The sequence below is a fragment of the Sinocyclocheilus grahami genome, unplaced genomic scaffold, assembly GCF_001515645.1.
Source record: "Sinocyclocheilus grahami isolate Dianchi unplaced genomic scaffold, SAMN03320097.WGS_v1.1 scaffold24.1, whole genome shotgun sequence".
Taxonomy (NCBI): domain Eukaryota; kingdom Metazoa; phylum Chordata; class Actinopteri; order Cypriniformes; family Cyprinidae; genus Sinocyclocheilus; species Sinocyclocheilus grahami.
Genome location: NW_015505203.1, coordinates 2,226,214 through 2,245,973, shown reverse-complemented (window position 1 = coordinate 2,245,973; position 19,760 = coordinate 2,226,214). Strand labels below are relative to the sequence as shown.

The following is a 19,760-nucleotide window of genomic DNA, read 5'->3' as shown; positions in this document are numbered from 1 at the left end:
ATTATTGCAGAAGAGAAATGGTAAGGCCTAAATTAAGATATTTTGCCGCAAATGAGGGGTTGTCAAAGAACAGCTGTGACATTCATACCCCCCTCGAAAACACAAGGCTTTGTTACGGTCAAGCTCAACAAATATCTATGCATGTAAAATATTACGACAACTAATCCTTTAGCTTTTAGTGATATTTCTTTTGCGCCATTTGGAAAAAGGCGTAGTGTTTCTCGGTTTTGACCTTTGAGCTTCTTATGTGTGTGTGTGTGTTTTTTTATTTATTTATTAATTTTTTGGGTTGTGTAGCATAGTATAAATCCAATTCGGCAGATTTAATGGTGTGTTTTTAAATCTTATATGCTATTTCAAGGTCCTTTTGGCTGAATCTTAACTGAAGTCCCTTCTGTCCCATTTTGGCCTAGTTATCTGATCTTTTAATAGGCCTTCATACAGATCTATTTACACACAACCCTGCCCCTAACATTGATCCCTGATCTGACGGACTAATTGTACATTCTACACACTCAATTATATCTGATAATCACCGGGGATCATTTTTCTGTACAAACCCAGAAGCACTTGTCTTATTTAAGCGTTCATGTCTCAGTTGGCCTTACGCAAAATTGTCTTGAAAGATGTTGCCTGATGTCGAAATTAAAGCGTTGTGGCTGACACCTCATTTCGCTCTCAGACCTTCATTAACCCTGCCATTTCGCACACACAACACCAAGACGTGTGCTCAATGTATTCGAGACCAAAAATGGGTGAAAATATGATTTGCCTTGCAACTTCGTGGCAGAAGATATTTCAAATGTCATTATGGACGTTAGACAATAAACCAGTTCAGCATGTCTAAACAAATTGGCTTTTCTCAGGGATTTTTAAATTTATGAAAATTCACCGCCAATGATGTGTAGCAACAAATAATCACATTAAAATGAAAAGAGGTCATTTTTTTCCTTGCACCATAATTTCAGTTTCTAAAAAAAGTGATTTGATAAAATTGGCTGTAGAGCGACAAATGCCAGAAGCACTATAATTTTCGCTCACGGGACCATGTTTTCTCCCTGTCATTCATACATTTTTAAGTGAACACAGTTTTAAGTGTTAGAGATGGGAAATAGGGAATTGCTTCATTGTACCTGCTGCTGTCCGTGGTGCTGAAAGAACTCCGTATAGCATGAACATGTACACGAAAGCTGTCTACCGTTTACAGCTTTCTTTACACGCATCAGGTCAGTTTTGTAATCATTTTCACTGTTAATGGTTTTTGTTTTTAGTTTTTTTTAGATAAATAGTATATTGATTTGTGTCAATGGGCCTGTACTACGTATCTCAGAATATCCAGATTATTCTGATTATGTTCAATTTGAACGGTCTCACATATGGTATAATTTGAAATGTTGTGCATAGAGGTCTACAATGCATTAAAGACATATAATTATACATTGCAGGTTGACCTCCTGGATCGCAACACCTACTGCACAACCAGCAACGTTTGACTGGGATCCCACCAAGGGAGGACATCATATCATTAACACTGACACAGTACAAACTAATTATGTGAGTCCGACCTATACATCACTCGATGTCCTTGGCCGCAAAGAGAAGTTGGACGGCACGCATCCGCAGCAGGCTAGCCACAGGGATTTCTGGATGTCCGGATTTCTGTAAGCGTATATGATTGGGTTTATGACCGAGTTGCATGTCGCCGGCAGCACTGTTGCATACGTGTAGATCATCGGGTAGCTGGAGTCTGCCACAATCGAATACATGGCGAAGGGCATCCAACATGCGGCAAAGGTGCAGAGGATGACGGAGAGCGTGGATACACCTTTTGTGGTGGAAATGGCCATGAACTGGTGCTGGACAGCGATTTGCTGCGCATGGCGGAAGGCAATCTTACAGATCTGTAGGTAAAGCTGCATCATGAGGGCAAACACCAGCAAGAACGTCACAGCGAGCACCACGGCATTGTTCTTGGTGACCGGCCGGCAGATACTGCAGCTGGCCTCGTCTCGGAGGCAGTTCCAGCCGAGCACTGGCAGTAGGCCCAGGATGATGCACACCAGCCAAATGAGAACCACCATGACATAGGTGAATGTCACCATGCGCTCCGTGTGGTAGGTCAGAGCGTTATAGAGGGACAAGTAGCGATCCACCGTGATGGCCAGGATGTTGAGCACAGATGCTGAGAAGGCGGCGATCAGCAAGCCGACGGAGATCAGAGTCACAAACTCCGTGTTCAGCATATAGATGAAGACGAAGTTGAGAATGAGGCTGAGTCCCGCGAGCAGGTCCGCGAATGCGAGGCTCCCTATCAGAATGAACATGGGGGCTCTCAAGGTGGGCGTGTAGAACAGGATGGCGATCACGATTGCATTCTCGCAGGAGATGAGCGTGCCCGTCACGCACAGTGCAATGTCCCACGGGCTAACGGGAAGTGGCCTCAGCTCTGCCGTTCGTACCGGTGATGAGTTCCGCACATCCAGGAGATTCCACGTGCCCACCGTGGAGAGGGAAGAGGTGTTTTGAAGTTGGTTGCTCATTGCTGCTGCAAGAGAGTGAATCATAGCTGATGGTGGGGGGAGGGAGGGAGGGGGGTGAAAGAGAGAGGGGTGCAGTAGTGAAGATAAGAGAGAATGTGTATGTCAGTGGAAAGGCAGTGGGAATAGCATGTCTGTCAAAAGAAATATGCCTGAAGCCCCCGAACCTGATGAAACAGTCTCTTATTCTTAGGCAGTCAAGAACGAAATTATTAGGCAAAGTAGGATATGTTTACAAATTTTGTCATTAGCTAGAATGTTGAGATTTCATCATTACAGCTGGCAAAGTGTTGATTTGTGGTTAATTAGAAACTGAATAGTCCTTGAGCACTTAATAATCAGGTTTGGAAGCAGCAAAACATTGTAGCAAATTGCATCAAGGCGAGCTGTAAATGTACAATATTTCGCTTAGTTTGCTGCTGCATGTGCATTTCATCGCAAAAAAGGCTATTAATCAAGCAGCCGTCCCGACAAAACGCACGCACTTCACTTTGTTTCTATTTTTAGTAATTGTCTAAAAATAAGACGCGCCGCCTCAGTGCACGGGTCTCTTATGAAGGCATCGTGTATATGCTTCCAGAATCCACAACGATGCGCTTTCGCCTGACGCCATAGACGCAGACACATTTTAACTCATTCATTCATAAAATTTCCTCCTCACAGACCTGGCTATATATACACTGTCTAAGAAAAGACTGCAAAGGACTATTCGTTCAAATTGACTGGTGCCCGTTAAAAAACAATCATCGCAATTTAATGACACGTTTAACTAAGGCATTTTCTCACAAAAGAAAGCACAAGTGCGTATCAGCAGACGGTACCTCAGTGCCATGAAGCTGCAATGCCTTTTTCTCCCCCGAGCTTGCGCGCAGTCCGTGCCTGTCATACGAGAGGAGATGGGGGACCCAGAAAGAGACGGAGAACAACATAAAAGAAGAACTAAATTGCCTTTTGTTTCACGCAGTTGAGTAAAACCCTCATCTTTGGCGGGTTAAGTCCTGTGGAAAGGCGAGGTGTTCGTCGGTTAGCATGGCTAATACTGTTGGTAGGACGATAGCTCTGCCTCGCTTGATATTCCCCCCATTGGACCTCACCGATGATTCTCCCCTCTGACGTCAAGAGTCCTCACAACAGTCATGATCGAGTCTGTGAATCAGAGATGCTGTGGACGGAATATTAATAATAAAACACGTTCAGACAGCACGAATCCAACTATAAGGTACAAGAGACAAGCGCGTCTCACTCTGTGTGGTTCCCCCGGTACCGGACCCAAGGTCGCCGGCAGCTGCTCCCGCTTTGCGCAAAACAGCACGATTCTTCCTTCTTTTTCTCTCCAAGATTACCGACCACACCAAACTGTCCGGCTAGCACAAAGCCAGAGCACCGCTGTCACTTGTTTTAGATATCCAAATAAATCTACTTTGCGCGTGTCTATTGTTACATCTCGCGTCTCCCTCTTGTGACTTTCACGTGTCTTTTACCTGATATTACGCAACATATTTGCACCCGAAATCCTAGAAAACAAATTGAACCGTGATAATTATATAATAACTCGTCTCGAAGCAGATGTCTAACGTACCCGTTATTTGTGTTTTTGAGACGGATTGTAGTGGTGAAAGGTGTGAGTGTGTTTCATTCAAGAGCTGGATGAGTGTTCAGTGGCGCGTGCGTCTCCCACTATGAGGACACTGTCAAATAGCTACTCCAACAGCAGATGTCTTTACAAGGCTGTTTATTTTTAGAAAGTCACATTTCCTTGAATTGTGCATCTGCTAGCAAATACTGGCAGATGATCGTGAATTAGATTTGTAGCAGTAAATGGCATACAGGTTTTACCTGCTGTGACACTTGGGGCTGTTCTGATAACTCACAAAAACCTGTGCACAATGTGCAAAAACAAAAACTTGGCAAGGAACTGTACAGGTTCAAATGAACAATGCATTGAAATTGGGTTTTGTTTGTGTGCTGAAAATAGAGACACGCAGAGAGAGAAGGGAGGGCACTGAACTGGTTAAGGAATGCTGTTTTTTTTTCATTGCATTTTCCCTGACAGACAATCTTGTGAATAAGTAGTCGTGATCAGAATTACAATAAGTCTCAACGTTGGTTGAGCATTGGCCCTGCAATGGCTATTCATTGATGGGAGCTCCCACCAATCGCCTTCACTCTCACTCCCCCATTCATTTTTCTGCGCAGCATTGTGGGTAAGCTATTACATCATCACTCTCTCAAACCTTTCTCACAAGTATGCATGCACTGTTACAACAATAATCTACAACACGTTCCAGCATTATCACATGCATGTGTGTGCACATGTTTAAGTCTTTGATGCACAATGTCAATTGGAAATGCAATTGCACAACAATCAAATGAGTCACTGCACACTCACCCTTTTGTGAGCTAAACATACACAGACCTATTTATTAAAATCCACTTATTTAAATGAACGTATTACCCCACAGCTGTGTCCTAGTATGTTTCTTAGCTCTGTTGATCTTTGTGTGTGCGTGCGTGCGTAAGCAACTATAGCCAAGATCCATTCGCTTTCTGTTAGACCATCTAAATGAACAAGTGCATGTCAATCTGGTGCTTAAGTTGTCCTAAGATGCTGTATTGATGATTAAATAAATGCATTGCAATTCCTCCATTCAGCTGAAAAGACTATTACTGAACTCACGTCGACCGCGCAAAAACCTGCTGACGCTTCCCAAACGCTGGAACTCGCTCGTCAGCAGATGCTGTAGCATTGTGTGCGTGAGTATGTGTGTGCATGTGACTGCCTCATCAAATGTATTTATCCGCTGTGAGCAAGCCAGTGTGCTTCTATTCACTGTCTGTTTGACAGCAGCAGCTTAAACACTCTCAGTATGAAGTTTTTATTTACTGTGATTTTCTCAGTCGCAGCCCTCTCCAATTTAAAACAGTTTTCAGTCTCCAGCGAGAGCGGCTCTTTAATGCAGCACTCTGCTTCTTTCAGGCTTCTTTCTGCTGCCTGTCTTAATGACACTGCTGTGTGTCTTTTGAGTGGGTGGAGCAAACTACACCACAAAGTAAAAAAAGAAAAATGGTACAATTGTTGAGGTTTACACATTTTGAAGGCAAATGTACAGTACACATGGTCTAGGATTTAATGCTCAAAATTAGTGTAAGTGAGAATCATTTTAGCATAGTCAGAGGCTCCTGTGCCAGCTGGATTTGTGTGAAGTGCTGTAACAAATGTGGCCTATTATGACCTTTAGCAGTCTCTAACAAATCTGTGAAGATTCACCCAGGGGAAGTAGTGTAGATCGTGATAAAGAAAATGCAAAAATATAAAAATTTTGCAAACACCATGTAAGGGAAACAGGTCAATTTAGCTCAAAGGGAATCATTTAAGATTTTATTGGGAATTTGGACAGAATCATAGAGAATGAAAATGTGAGATCCCAAGTTTACAGCAATATGTGAAATTGCATAGACATGAACAACCATCAATCACTTAATTAACACTCGAATTGAGTTCCTCAATGAGGTTAATTTATATTAAATGCACCAGTTCAGCTAGAATCTGGAGGTACTTGCGTTGCCTCTCTAGGGGGGGTTCCCTTTGTTGTCATCATTGCAGAAAAGGGGGTTTCCCCGAGGTTGATGCTTGGCTGGAAGTTCAGTAGTCATTGAAGTGACGTCTTGGGAAGCCAATGGTTGGGTGTTGGCTGAAGATGCGGAGTTGTGGGCTGGTTGAAGTTTTGAAGCGGTCGGTCACAGACTCGAGGTGAAAAACTTAACTCAGAACACGAAACTCTCAATGGAAAAGAAAATTAATTAAAGTAGAAGAATAGAAGTAACGAGACTAGATGGTTTTCTTCTCATCGTGGCTGAGTAGCAGCGGGCGTGCAGGCCGAAGCACACTGGAACAGCGCTCTAAGAACGCAAAAGTAATGGCAAAAAGCCATGACTAAAAAGCAGCGGCTGAAAAGCAAAAGCTAAAAAAACATGACTAAAAGCATAATTCGATGGTGTCCCGAGTATTTAAACTGGGCTGTTGGCCACATCCCAAATAGTGTTTTGACCAATTCAACACTGTCTTAGCTCGGGGTGTTGCTATATTTCTCCTCCCAATTCATAAATCAAATGTTATCTTATCAGTCACATGGTCCGAATTTTCCCGCTCTTGCAGAGTATAATTTTGGACATGATTTCTATAACAAAAATATGATACATTTGACAAAGAATTGATTGATAGAAACGTTTAAAGAATGGATTTTCAAACTCATACATACCCAACATGAATATAATCCTATAAACTATTCAATAGTTATTCAAAATACACACACAATAAGTGATTAGAACATGATAGTCAAATGTGTGGTTTACATACATATGGAGTTATGCATAGAAATGATTAGTTGCTCACAAGTCCTTTTAGCGTCATTTAGGTGCATATTTACATGGAAAGGCAGTTTCTGTGCCATTATGTGGACGTAAGGATATGTTCTGGGAAGACCAGAGAGGTTAAAAGGTCTCCTAAGGAATCTCAGTCTGGTTCTTGTCCTCTAGTTGGGGGGAAGTCAATCCAAAGAGCTTGTGATCATGATTACTATCACTGGTTTACATGTGATGGTCATGCTGTGCATCTCTTTGACCATCAATCTTGATTTCTTGCCCCAAAATTGACAATCTCTTTGGAATTGTCAATAAGTGTTCTTTTGTTTCAATGCTGTGAGCTGCTCAAAGCTGCTAGTTGGTGGACTTGCTTCTGACTCGTGGCGCCAGGGTATCGTGGACAGATTTATGATGTTGTCTTGGGCCTTTTTGTGGAATTCGGCTCTTTGGGTTGTTCAACACCAATCTGATCGAATCTTAAAATGTCTGATTCGCTCTGATACCCTACAATCAATACTGAATTGTACTAACTTTCAATATTGAAATTAACGAATATTTCTTAAAAAAAATTTATTTTGTTCATTTTCAGTGAAATAAGAACAGGTCAATATATACATTAAGTGGAGTTAAAACATTTTTTAAAGTAATGTTACCTTAAAATATATTACGCTAATGAAATTGTTTTGAGTTAGTGATTTCCAGATTTAGGCTGTTTGGTATTTGCTGTTTCTGTTTTACTGTTACACTGTGCTAAACAATGGCACTATAATTTTCCTCAGATTATAATAATCACTCACCATTATAGTTTGGAGTCTGTGATGCAAAACTACTGATGGCTGATTAGTATAAAGTTAAATTATATAAGAATTGACTGTGAAATGTCATAATTTATCTTAGTTGCTACAAAATGCTGCAATTTAGAGGTTTGTAATGGTGTATTGAGTGAATAATAGCGGTTAATTGTAGTGCATATTGATTTATGGAGTAAGCCTGGGTGAAATTTGTCTAAAACGTCACATGCAAGAAAAGTAAAAAGCAAGCTGGAGAGCTGTTTCCACTTAAGCTTTTTACCAGCCATCATCTTTAGAAGGTGACAGTCTGCTAGATAGAGGCTCGACCTTTTTTTCCTCCTAATTTCTCCTTTTTTGTATCCCTTTAACTTCATTTTCTCCATGTGTCAAACTATAATCGTTTCCTGTTTCAGAGAAAAGTGAGAGTGCGGCAGACAGACTGAGAGCAAGGATGTGGATTTAATTTAATTTCACATTATGAGGAAAAACCTTCAACCTCAAGGACGATTTACATGCTTGACCTCAAACAAGTTTTTAAAGTTACAATAAAACAGAAGTAGTGACAGGTCTTTTTTCTATACTGTGGCGTGACTTAATTCTATGGATCGCCTTGGATTTTGAGATGTGGAGGCAGATGAACACAAGCCTGTAGGATGGGGTTTAGGCATTTTTACCAGAAGGTCCAGTTATGACATTTTGAGGTCAACAGATGCAGCCATTATGGGGTCCAAGAAAAAAAAGAAAATGAAACCTGCATGGATGAATTGTTCACCAAAAGATCTATAATATACATTGTAGTACACACACACACACACACACACACACACACACACATAACTTGTGTGTGTGTGTGAGTGATGCCTACATTAATTTGTGCCTTAAGCTGGAGCTGGTGATACCAAGGATCTAACTGGGTCAGTTTTTCCATCTAGCAATGGCAGTATTATACCTATAGGCACAGCTTGCTGTTTATCGCTCTGCTTCTTTCTTTTTCTGTTCGATCTCTTTCTCACTATTGTCAAGATCTCTTCTTCACTCAATGGGGGATTAACTTGTGCCCAGTGGGGTCTGCCTGGCTTGCGTGAGCAGCAGGTGCCCATGTGTGAAGAGTAATCTCAAAGGGGTCAGAGACAAGTGTTAGCATCCACTCAGGAAAGGGTTTTCTGTAGCTTTCACCCACAGCCTCTCTGACTGATGAGAACATGTCATTTCATATTAGCCCTAAGAGGGAGACAGCAGGGGTTCGGGCATTTGTGTATTTATGGAATGTGTGAAGATACCAGGTCAGATTAGGAAAAGGCCAGCCAGAAGGAAGATAGTAGGGATAGTAGGGAGTAGCCATTTTAAAATTCCTTTTTTTGGGGGGGGGACATAAATATTTGGATTTTACAAAATGACCCTAATCAGTCATCATGATGTTGTCTTGTCATGTTTGGATTGTTGCAATGAAATGGGTAAGGTTTCACCTTACAGTATTTACAGTCAAATATTTTCAAGTGGTCGACTGATGAAAGGGATTCTTTTTTTCAATTGTTTTTTAAATATTTATTTATTTATTAAATATTTATTTATTTATTAATACCCAAATAATTTTTTTTTTATCCAGATAATTTTTACCATAAAAGTAATACAAATATTTCAAAACTTTATCCATTTAACATTATCCATTGACAAGGCTGTCTGCATATTTTGGAACTGATTATAGACAAGTGGTCTTCTGTTAATCCATCATTTGGTTTGCTTTGAGTTGAACATTTCAGCAACATTCTGGTGTGAATTTTGTTCTTCTATTTCTCTCTTTAAAACCCAAAGAATTTAGAATTTTTAGCTAAATAATCACTTAAAACAGAGGTTAGTCAAAACAGAAACCTTGCATTATCCATTGACTGGATTGTCTACGTATTTGAAGCTGATTTTGGCAGAATAACATCTGTTATTCTATCATTCTGTTTGCTTTGAGCAAAACATTTTTAAAACATTCTGCTGTGAATTTTGTTGTTCCCCCATTTGGAAGTCTGATTGTTTTTCTATTTTCTATTTTGTGCTGCTATTAATTCTCTAAAACAGCTCCAGCTACTACCACTGGAACGAGCACCCTTAGCCTCATCTTTATCCTACAATTACTGAAGAAATGGCAAAGCTGATCTCTAGTCAATGCAAAAGGGCAATGGCTGTTGTTCACTCTGTTGAGGAGTCCACGGGGATTGTTCTAAATGATTCACTGATCTTTAGATAATATTCCTCAACTGTTGAACCAATTAGCGGTTTCTGCTTGCACACTTCCCCTGTGCACTGCTGTTAAAATTATAATCCTGTTCCAGTTGTGCTCTTTTGCATGATTAGTATTCAGTTCCTTTGAGATAAAAATCCACACATTTTAAATATTTATTTATACCCACCTTGTGAAGACTATACAAAAAAGGACAAGAACAGAAGATATGCATATATTACAAGGAATCTGCATGGTACAAACGTGTTTGCGTCAGTAATTGCAGGCTACATGTGTAATCATATCTGTATCAAGGATGCACACAGTCAGACAAGAACACACAAACAAACCTGCTTCAATCACTGAACATCAAAGAGGCTCCCAGTCCCAGCGTTTCATCATCTGGTTTAAATGAGAATGACATACATGGCAGTGAATAGGAATGGATTAAATCTATCTATCTATCTATCTATCTATCTATCTATCTATCTATCTATCTGTCTGTCTGTCTGTCTGTCTGTCTGTCTGTCTCTCTATCTATCTATCTGTCTATCTGTCTATCTGTCTGTCTGTCTGTCTGTCTGTCTGTCTCATTGTCTGTCTGTCTGTCTGTCTGTCTCATAGTCTGTCTGTCTGTCTGTCTGTCTCATAGTCTATTTGTCTGTCTGTCTGTCTGTCTGTCTCATAGTCTATTTGTCTGTCTGTCTGTCTGTCTGTCTCATAGTCTATTTGTCTGTCTGTCTGTCTGTCTGTCTCATAGTCTATTTGTCTGTCTGTCTGTCTGTCTGTCTCATAGTCTATTTGTCTGTCTGTCTGTCTGTCTGTCTCATAGTCTATTAGTCTGTCTGTCTGTCTGTCTGTCTCATAGTCTATTTGTCTGTCCGTCCCTCTATCTATCTATCTATCTATCTATCTATCTATCTATCTATCTATCTATCTATCTATCTATCTATCTATCTATCTGTCTGTCTGTCTGTCTGTCTGTCTGTCCGTCCCTCTATCTATCTATCTATCTATCTGTCTATCTGTCTGTCTGTCTGTCTGTCCGTCGTTATATCATTCTTTCGAACGATTCGTACTATCGTTTTCGTCCCTCCGCTCCATCCGTCGTTATATAATTCTTTCTTTATATCATTCTATTTACCATTCTATCGTTCCATTCCATCCATCCATCTTTTTCTCCGCTCACTGAGGCAAACTTCATCTCACTGCCTGGACATGTTCTCATGGCAACCGATAAATGGAGGAACGATTCTTTTGCTCATCATTCTACAGAAACGTCCACTTTTGGTATGGCAAGATGTCTCAAAATGTGTCTCTTTTTTAACATTTAAACTTAGACCACATTATAATATTACCTTTTGACTTTATGAATACACACAAATGACAGCTTAATGATTTTTTATCTTTTTTGTGCATTTATTTAAAGACCACATGTAGGCCCTACCATTTTTGTCACTGGTGTTTCCTTACTACTTTGGCAATTTTAAAGGTTTTTATGAAATATTGTTTCTCGATTTTTTTTAGTACATGTAGTCAGAGTTACAGAACAATTATGATAATGCAACACATAAGGAGATTGTTTTATTTATTTTAATCAGGTTTGTTAAAAGTGTGATTGAATGATGCTAGTTCATTTGCGCACCCATGTATTTGCTATGACAATGAAAATATTTGTAAAAACAGTTATAAACAAGTAATGATGCAATCCTTTAAATCTTAACTCTTGAGTGTAGCAGAATTCAATGTAAAATTATTATCATGTCACATGTGACACATTTTATTTAATGTGACAGAAAAAAAGTAACACCAGTGACATATAAGACCAAAGATCCTTATTCTTCAACTAAGTAGATAAGACTAAATTGTTACATTTGGCATACATTTGGCAACCAATTAGTGAAAGCAGTTAGTAAAAGAACATAAACATAAACTGATCTTCACTGGTGTTACCCATAAGGAAGGTAACACCAGTGACAATTTTCATGAAAAACACATTTTACAAAATGTCTGCTGCAAGGTATCACATGTTGTCAATCATGGTGTACTCACTAAATGTAGTAGTTTAATCCATTTGTATTCTAGTTTTTTACAATTCCCTAACAAAAAAGTAGGTCATACCAGTGACTTCAACTAAAAGCTTCATATGAAATCATGAGATAAATAAGAATTTCTGATAACTGAAAAGAGACAATGGACTTAACATGGGCCTTTTTTCATAGATCTTCAGGAAATAGGAAGGAAGTCAAGTGATGTCATCAGTGTGATTTTTATTTCAAAATAAAACTATTTTTGTTAAACGGTAACACCAGTGACAACTCCAGGGGACCACTACTTTCATTAGATATTTTATCATATTTATTTGGCTTTTTTTTTTTTTTATATTCTAGTTTTTTACAATTCCCTAACAATAAAGTAGGTCATACCAGTGACTTCAACTAAAAGCTTCATATGAAATCATGAGATAAATAAGAATTTCTGATAACTGAAAAGAGACAATGGACTTAACATGGGCCTTTTTTCATAGATCTTCAGGAAATAGGAAGGAAGTCAAGTGATGTCATCAGTGTGATTTTTATTTCAAAATAAAACTATTTTTGTTAAACGGTAACACCAGTGACAACTCCAGGGGACCACTACTTTCATTAGATATTTTATCATATTTATTTGGCTTTTTTTTTTTTTTACGTCATTTACATCATATATTTGATAGTATGAAAACATCATTGTATTTTAAATGGTAGAAAATCCTGTTTTTGATCTCAAAATAAAGCACTTTCCCTCTGTACATGGCTGTGGGGACCAGCAGTTTTGTAGTGCTTGGAATAATTGTTCAAATAACACATTGTTTTATTTTAAAATATTTAAAAAAAATTGTAACCCTAAAGTGTTTTTCAATTGTAATATTTCTTTAAAGGCTAGGGACAGAAAAATGGACATTTCCATAGAAATGACCCATGAACCATCTGGTGATTGCACGTTCTATAAGCAACCAACAGGACAAAGCTACTGCAGTTTTTTTTACTTTTATTATCTTATATTTTTTTCATTATCTTAAATCAAAAATAAATCTAAGAGTGAAAGTTCTTCTAAAGTGTAATCCCTGTGCATGTGAATCACCATGCCCCGTGCGTGGCTTTGCCTCGAGGGCCACGAAAGCTTCCCGGAGATCACGAAAGTGTTTCACCGCGAGCTCCGGGTTCTGAGGCTTTCTGAAACATCGAGACTGAATCCTGATACATCTCTTTGATCTCATAGCAGCTTTTGAGTGTTCACTGGACGAGTGCATACAACAACAGCTAGTTTTTAGATGTGGTGCAAACGAATTAAATACTCTGGATGTGGTGTTGTAATGCTTCGAAGCAGAATATAATTATTCAGTGACCTTGATGATTATTTATTTGGGACCCGTTAGCATCAGACAGACGGTGTGATTTAATATGTACCGCTGGGTGGCAGCAGAAAGCTACATCCAAAATAATGACTCTGCCGATAGTCTGTGGGCTGGGGCCTGGGGGTGTCCCTTATTACTCATTAATTACTTTATATGTCTTTTAAGAAATGTATACATCTTTTAAGGCTTTTTTAGATTAATTGGAAATGATAAATTAATCAGAAGTTAAATTATTATTGATAATTGCCGTTAAGAAGAGAAATCAAAAAATGAAATGTACACTTTACATGTATATTTTATACCTCTCGCCTCTTAAATTCTACCTTTCGTAGAACTGATTTCCTACGGAAGGAGGGAAGGTTTAATTTTTTTATTTTTATATGCTGAAAATACATGGCATTGACAAATTCAAATTTTGATACCTCAACCAGTATAACATATCTTGGTAAACAAACTAGTAACAACAATTTAATTACTTTTTAATTACTGGATACATAGTCTTTTGGTATAAGCCATCCAGATGATCAGTGGGAAATTGTTTGATATTGGTGCATATAGTAAATGATGATTCATAGTCAGATTTAAGGAAATAGTCATTTCTATAGATAGTGGTACTCTATTTATTTTCATACCTGAGTTTTAATTTTAAAAAAGTCGATATTTTGAATATAGTGGCTGCAGCAGGTGAATGTAAATGGACTCAGGCCGGCAGTTAGAGTATAGAGCTCTGGTGTGTATTAAACATGAAAGCACTTCAATTTGTTGCAATTTCATATCGTTCTAATGACAGAAAATTAGCATCAATCTACTGTATTGTGGATGTGCAATGCTCAGGAGCTATAACCATTAGAGATCATTATTGTTAAAGTAGATGGAAAACAAGAATTATAGTACAAAAGGAACATAAATGGAATGCTATAGTTAATTTTAATGGCTGTGTATAAAATCATAGCTACAAGAGAAGTCAGGGAAGATGACAGCAGTTTAGAGAGAGTTCACTGGCCTCCTGATTGTAATCAAATATCACGAGAGTAACAATGACTAAAACTGGTCTCAGAACAACATGTATCCGTGTGAATCTATTCTGTATTAGTCTGAGCCGTTTATATCATTCATTTAGGTTGAAAGTACACAGCTTTGTAATTCATTCATTGTTTAGGCTATTTATTTTTGGAGCAAGATGAGAAAATGGAGAGAGATACAAGGGTTTATTGATCAGCTCCACAGGGATTTAGATGAGTTATGACGCTGTTTTAAAGGTTTTGGTTGGTAAAGAGTCAAGCTTATGCTTAGATTGAGGATTGAGTTGTAGTCTATATTTGCAGTTGGTGTAAGGAGTCTCTTCTCTTTTGCACTTCCTGCTACACCAAATAAATGGCATTTAGTGTACTAAGGTGTGCTGTTGCTAGCTATAGTTAACTGCATTACTTTGACATGTCCAGTTGTTTTCAGGCTCCTAAAGTCAATTCGGTTTCCACTGCAGTGTAAAGTAAACTCACTGTGAACCAATATCCAATTGATTTAAGGAATTAAATGTCTTTACTATTATAGAAAAAGGTATGTCAAGATCCTTGATAGCACACTGGACCCTTTTGTCCAGTGGTGCTGTGACTACTTAACCTATTATTACTCAAGTGACCTCCTCAATCAATGGTCAGAACATTGTCAAGCAGCCCAACATGTAGCAACAAGTCACAAATTTCCTCAGCGAAGATTTCCCTTCCTACTAAACACCCGGCCCGCAGTCAGAAGTTTCAGAAGCGAAGCATTATATATCTGCATAGAGAACGGCAGTAAAACGATAATAGGTGATGGATTAATCTCTCAAAGCTTTCTTAGATCTCTGTTGTCGAGCCATCCAGATGTGCTGACACACAGACGCTCACCCCTCCCTTTCGATTCAAATCTTATCCGATGCTATGCGTCCGACAGGAGCAGATTTGACAGTATCTCACCGCGCTGCGCGAGAGCCCACCGAGAGCAACAAGAACACGCAAACGAGGGTCAACGGCAACCGACAGCGCACCATAGAGGTAAAACACCACATCCACGTCCACCTTTACATTTAGTCGGAACAACCGCGGCAGACGGAATCATGCGCGAGAGTGACAGTTGAGTCTATTTGTCCATTCGGAAAGTGATGGCCGAACGCCGCGAGCATTCAATGAGTCAAACCGTTAACGACGGAGCCGGAGGACGCCGCTCTCGTGATTTCGTAAAATTGTGTATGTACAGCATTAATGCTCCCTACAACACGGCTGTTTTTGGTTTGAAAGACACGAGAACACAGCTGGTGTGTTACTGAGTCCGAGAAATCCGTGTCAATATCATCTCAAATTCATTAGACGCCTGGGTTTAAATATTAGTAATGGCATTATTCACTCTAACGTCTCTTTATTGCTCTGCAAAGCGACTGGCTCGTTTAACACGTAGACAGCCGACGCGCGACATCATAACAGGTAGTTAATTCATGTTTACAGGAGATGTGTGTGCCATAAACTGAAGTCCGATGCAGAAAGCGTCGCGTTTTTTATTCTGTGGAGACACGTTAAGGTAATGTTTTGGGGCAAGGGGCGAGTTAATTACATTAACGGCGAGAAAGGTGATAACGGAGTGTCGCCTAAACGAATGATTGTGAGCGCAACGAATGCGCAGCTGTGAACACACGCGCAACAGTCAGCGAGTTCGTGCATCTCTCAAAGCCCTGGCAGCGACCGGCTGTGGATTATGTCAGATGGGGTTGTATCGATTCTGAGCGCTAATGGGCTTCACCGTCTGCATAAGGGTCAATTGCGTGTCGCTCATTATTTTGTCTGGATCTATTGTTATGCAAAAAGCCATTCATAAAAATGGCCTGGATGCATTTTGTATGATTAGCCTAATATGTTTTCACTTTATGAATTTAAATGCATTTGGATATGTGGTTCTGTGAGGTTTAAGGTAAAAAGTCTAATGGTGCTGATGGTATCTCTCTCTCTCTACATATATATATATATATATATATAGGAATAAGGGATGAATTAGAAAAAAAAAAGATATTTTAAAAATAAGTAGTTCAGCATAATATTTCGTTATTATTTCTTTAAAAAAGGTGACATTTTGTTTTAAGAGCTAACTAATATGTGAAATATTTGAAAACTTTTGTCAATTTGTCAAATCAATTTGCAATTTGTTATCCTGACAGAAAATAACAATTAAATTTGAGGTATTCAAGGTTTAAATATTTTATTTCTTTTTCTTGTTTGTTACACTGCTTTTTATACATGAAACCAACATGATCACAAGATCTTGTGTTTTAGAAGATTCTTCTTTTTATCACCTCAGATATCCTTTTGTCAATGCCCCTTAATGCTGTTGTGCAATAGACAAAATAATCCCCTGTTGTTGTTAACCGTCTTTTGGTTTGTGCTGTGGTTTCTTTTGTTGGCCTCAACGCTCAGCACAATCAAAATAGAGGAACTGAATTTGCCTTGAACGCTATAGTTCACAGAGCTTTAAAATGAAAGCAGAAGAAGTCTCTTTGGGAATCAATACCGTTAGCTGCCGTTGAGCAATGCTTTCTCTGTTTCAGAGCTGACTTGGCACAAAGGAGTAGTCGAATGCTGTGAAAATCGTGTCCCCTGCGCAGTCATGGCCTCGAAGCTCAATCCAAATGTCCTTTATGTCCGGGAGCCCCGGGAATCGCTGACCTCTCCGGACCCTCAAGCCGAGGCGGGTGACGAATCATCGGACAGTGACGGGGAGCCCGAGGAGACCTCGCACAAACTCATCCGAAAAGTGTCCACTTCTGGTCAGATTCGAGCCAAGGTAGGATTTCACAAAAAAATACGAAATTGTATGAGATGTTGTTCACTTTTTTTTTTAACCACTCCAAACATGCTTAGTACATATTTATTTATTTATTTATTTATTTTCTGTGAGAAAAGTTGCTGAAGTCACACTTTGATACCCCAAAAGACGAAGTACTCAATACCCAAGTGTGCACACACACACACACACACACACACAGAGACATTGTATAGTCGAAGCTGCAGTGCATATTGATCCAGGGGACAGTCACTGATGGCTCAGAATCAGTCAATACTTGGCATGCTATGACTAGTACAGTGTATGTACAATATAAATGTCAGTTTGGACTAATGTTTATTCCTGAAAGGGCAAGGATATGAGACACTCATTAGCAAGCTTATTATGCTACACAAGACAGCATCTAGTCTACAGAGTGGATGCACATGTATTTTTGTTCATCAAAAGCCCAAATGCTGTTGATTAATTGAGCTCATTTTACAATTAGTTTGAAGCTGAATGATTGTATTTCCTGACAAAGAGGGGAATTTGGTGTAGAGGTCAGTCTGTTCATGAACATACTGAGGGCTACCCTGACCCTTGACCCCTCACACGTCCCTGTTTATTGTGTCAGCTTTGTGTTGTATTTTGATAAGATGAGAACAGCAGAATTATTAGAATTGTTGAGCTGACAGAGTGTAAAATTCCCTATATAAATGTTTATATATAGCGATCCATGTGGGAAGAATATGGAAGCTTGTTTCCACCATTGGATAAAGAAGGTTATTGGGACTTTTTATCCCACAATTCAGACTTTTTTTATATCTCACAATTCAGACTTTATTTCTCACAATGTAGAATTGAGAGATATAAACTCATAATTCTGACTTCTTTTCTCACAATTCTGAGTTTACATTTACCAATATCTCAATTCTACTTTTTTTTTGCTTCCACCAAAAAGAGAAAAAAAAAGGTCATTTTTATATCACAGTTCCTTTTCTTCTTGCAGTTGTGAATTTACACCATGCGGTTCTAACTTCATCTCATGCAAATGCACATTTATATATTTTTACATTAATCAGATGTAAAGATCAGATGTTAACTTGCAATTGTGACTTTTATATCTTGCAATTCTGAGAAAAAAATGTCTAAATTGTGAGATAGAAAGTCACAATTAACTTTTTTATTTTTTATCCTGTGGTAGAAAGCTTCCACAAAAGAATAAGACTTGAATACAGACCCAGCAGGCAAAAAGTGTAACAGAATTTAGTGCCTCACCTGTGCTTCCCACCCCCACAATTCAGTATTCATGTATCAGGTCAGATGACCTTTCTCCTTTGACCCATGTGAGATCCTGAGTGTTAAAAGTGACGGCAACAGTGAGGCCACCTGTTTTCTAGCCTGAGAGTTGGGTGTCATTATAACAGAACAATGTAAGGTTATAGATCTCACTTTCTTCTACAGTTAGGCTCAGCAGTCACTTAGTAACTAGCTATTTATTTCTCTGACACTGTTTGGCCTTGGCCCATTGAACAACTTTTTACATTTAACACTGTAATGCTACTCATAGAGTGCAAAGGTTTATTGCACTGCCACCATGACAAATCATATCAGCTTTATTGGATAATTTCTTGAAGATTCCTTTAAAACAGGTCTCAGATCAGGCTTTGAACGCCATGCTTGAGTGTTTCACCTTTGCATCCTCTCTGTTAAACAGCTGAAAACTGACCTCAGATCAGTTAAACCATCTGATCTGCTTAGTGTAAGCAGATCTCAAATAAGCAATGGCTTTGTGTACATGAACATTTAGATCATAGTTGTAATAAGATGAACCTGATCCCAGATCAGCATATGTCAGTCATATTTATCTTGACAGTGCGGTTGATGAAATTAGCAGAATATTAGTCAGAATCAGCAAGCCAGTGAAGCTGAACTAATTGAATCAGGCAATTACACAGATGCCAATTAAGTTAACATTTTCATTTAGTCAAATAGTGTCTAACACTTTGCTAATGCTTGATGTAAAAGTTCTTTGATAATTCTATTCTTACAATCTGGAACTTTTGAAATGATTTTGATGTACACTACTGTTCAAATGTTTGGGATCGGTAATGTGAAGTTGTGCTGATTAATCATTTTTGATTCTTTTTCAGGGTTCTTGAAATATAAAAAATGGTGACAGTGCCAAAAAAATAAAAACTTACTGATGCCAAGCTTTTTAATGGTTGTGTAATTTTCAGACTTAAAAGTAATGCTTAATAATATCACAAATAGCACTTCAGAGAAATCTATTGGAAATTTTATCTTTGATTTTAATTTTTCTGCATACACATGAACCTTGACAGAAAATAAGGGTGCTTTTACAAGCACTCACCGTATTACTTGAGAGAGGCATAGAACTTTAGGTACATTTTGCAGATGCCCTTTCACTCTATATTTTACATTATCTGGACCTAAGGATTTGTACACAGCATGTAATGATCTGAATCGTTGTACAGTATGTCGTAAGCTAGCTTTGTGTAGCCAGACTTCTGATTTGCGGCATAAACTATGATCCACAATGCAGCTTAATCTGACCAAAACAACAGAAAGAGATCGTCTGATAAACCACAGTTGGTTTTTGATTTATGTGCCATTTAGGGGTACATTTACACGCAGTAGATTATACTACAATAATTCAT

At 38.8% G+C, this 19,760-nt stretch overlaps 2 protein-coding genes across 2 annotated transcripts in view; one reads left to right on the top strand and one right to left on the bottom strand.

The window, feature by feature from the left end:
* Positions 1 to 1,140: 1,140 nt before the first annotated feature.
* On the bottom strand, positions 1,141 to 3,879 carry LOC107562838 (G-protein coupled receptor 12-like). Its single transcript, XM_016247584.1, has 2 exons — positions 3,359 to 3,879; positions 1,141 to 2,566 (listed from the first exon to the last, which is right to left on the bottom strand). The coding sequence occupies exon 2, from the start codon at positions 2,562 to 2,564 to the stop codon at positions 1,566 to 1,568; it is 999 nt and encodes a 332-aa protein (XP_016103070.1). The 5' UTR covers positions 2,565 to 2,566; positions 3,359 to 3,879; the 3' UTR covers positions 1,141 to 1,565.
* An 11,321-nt stretch (positions 3,880 to 15,200) lies between these two features.
* The window catches only part of LOC107562901 (diacylglycerol kinase delta-like), a 78,650-nt gene continuing 74,090 nt past the window's right edge, over positions 15,201 to 19,760 (top strand). The window contains exons 1-2 of the mRNA XM_016247658.1: positions 15,201 to 15,326; positions 16,865 to 17,100. Of these exons, the coding sequence (XP_016103144.1) occupies positions 16,924 to 17,100 (177 nt within the window). The 5' untranslated portion in view covers positions 15,201 to 15,326; positions 16,865 to 16,923. The remainder of the gene's footprint in view (positions 15,327 to 16,864; positions 17,101 to 19,760) is intronic.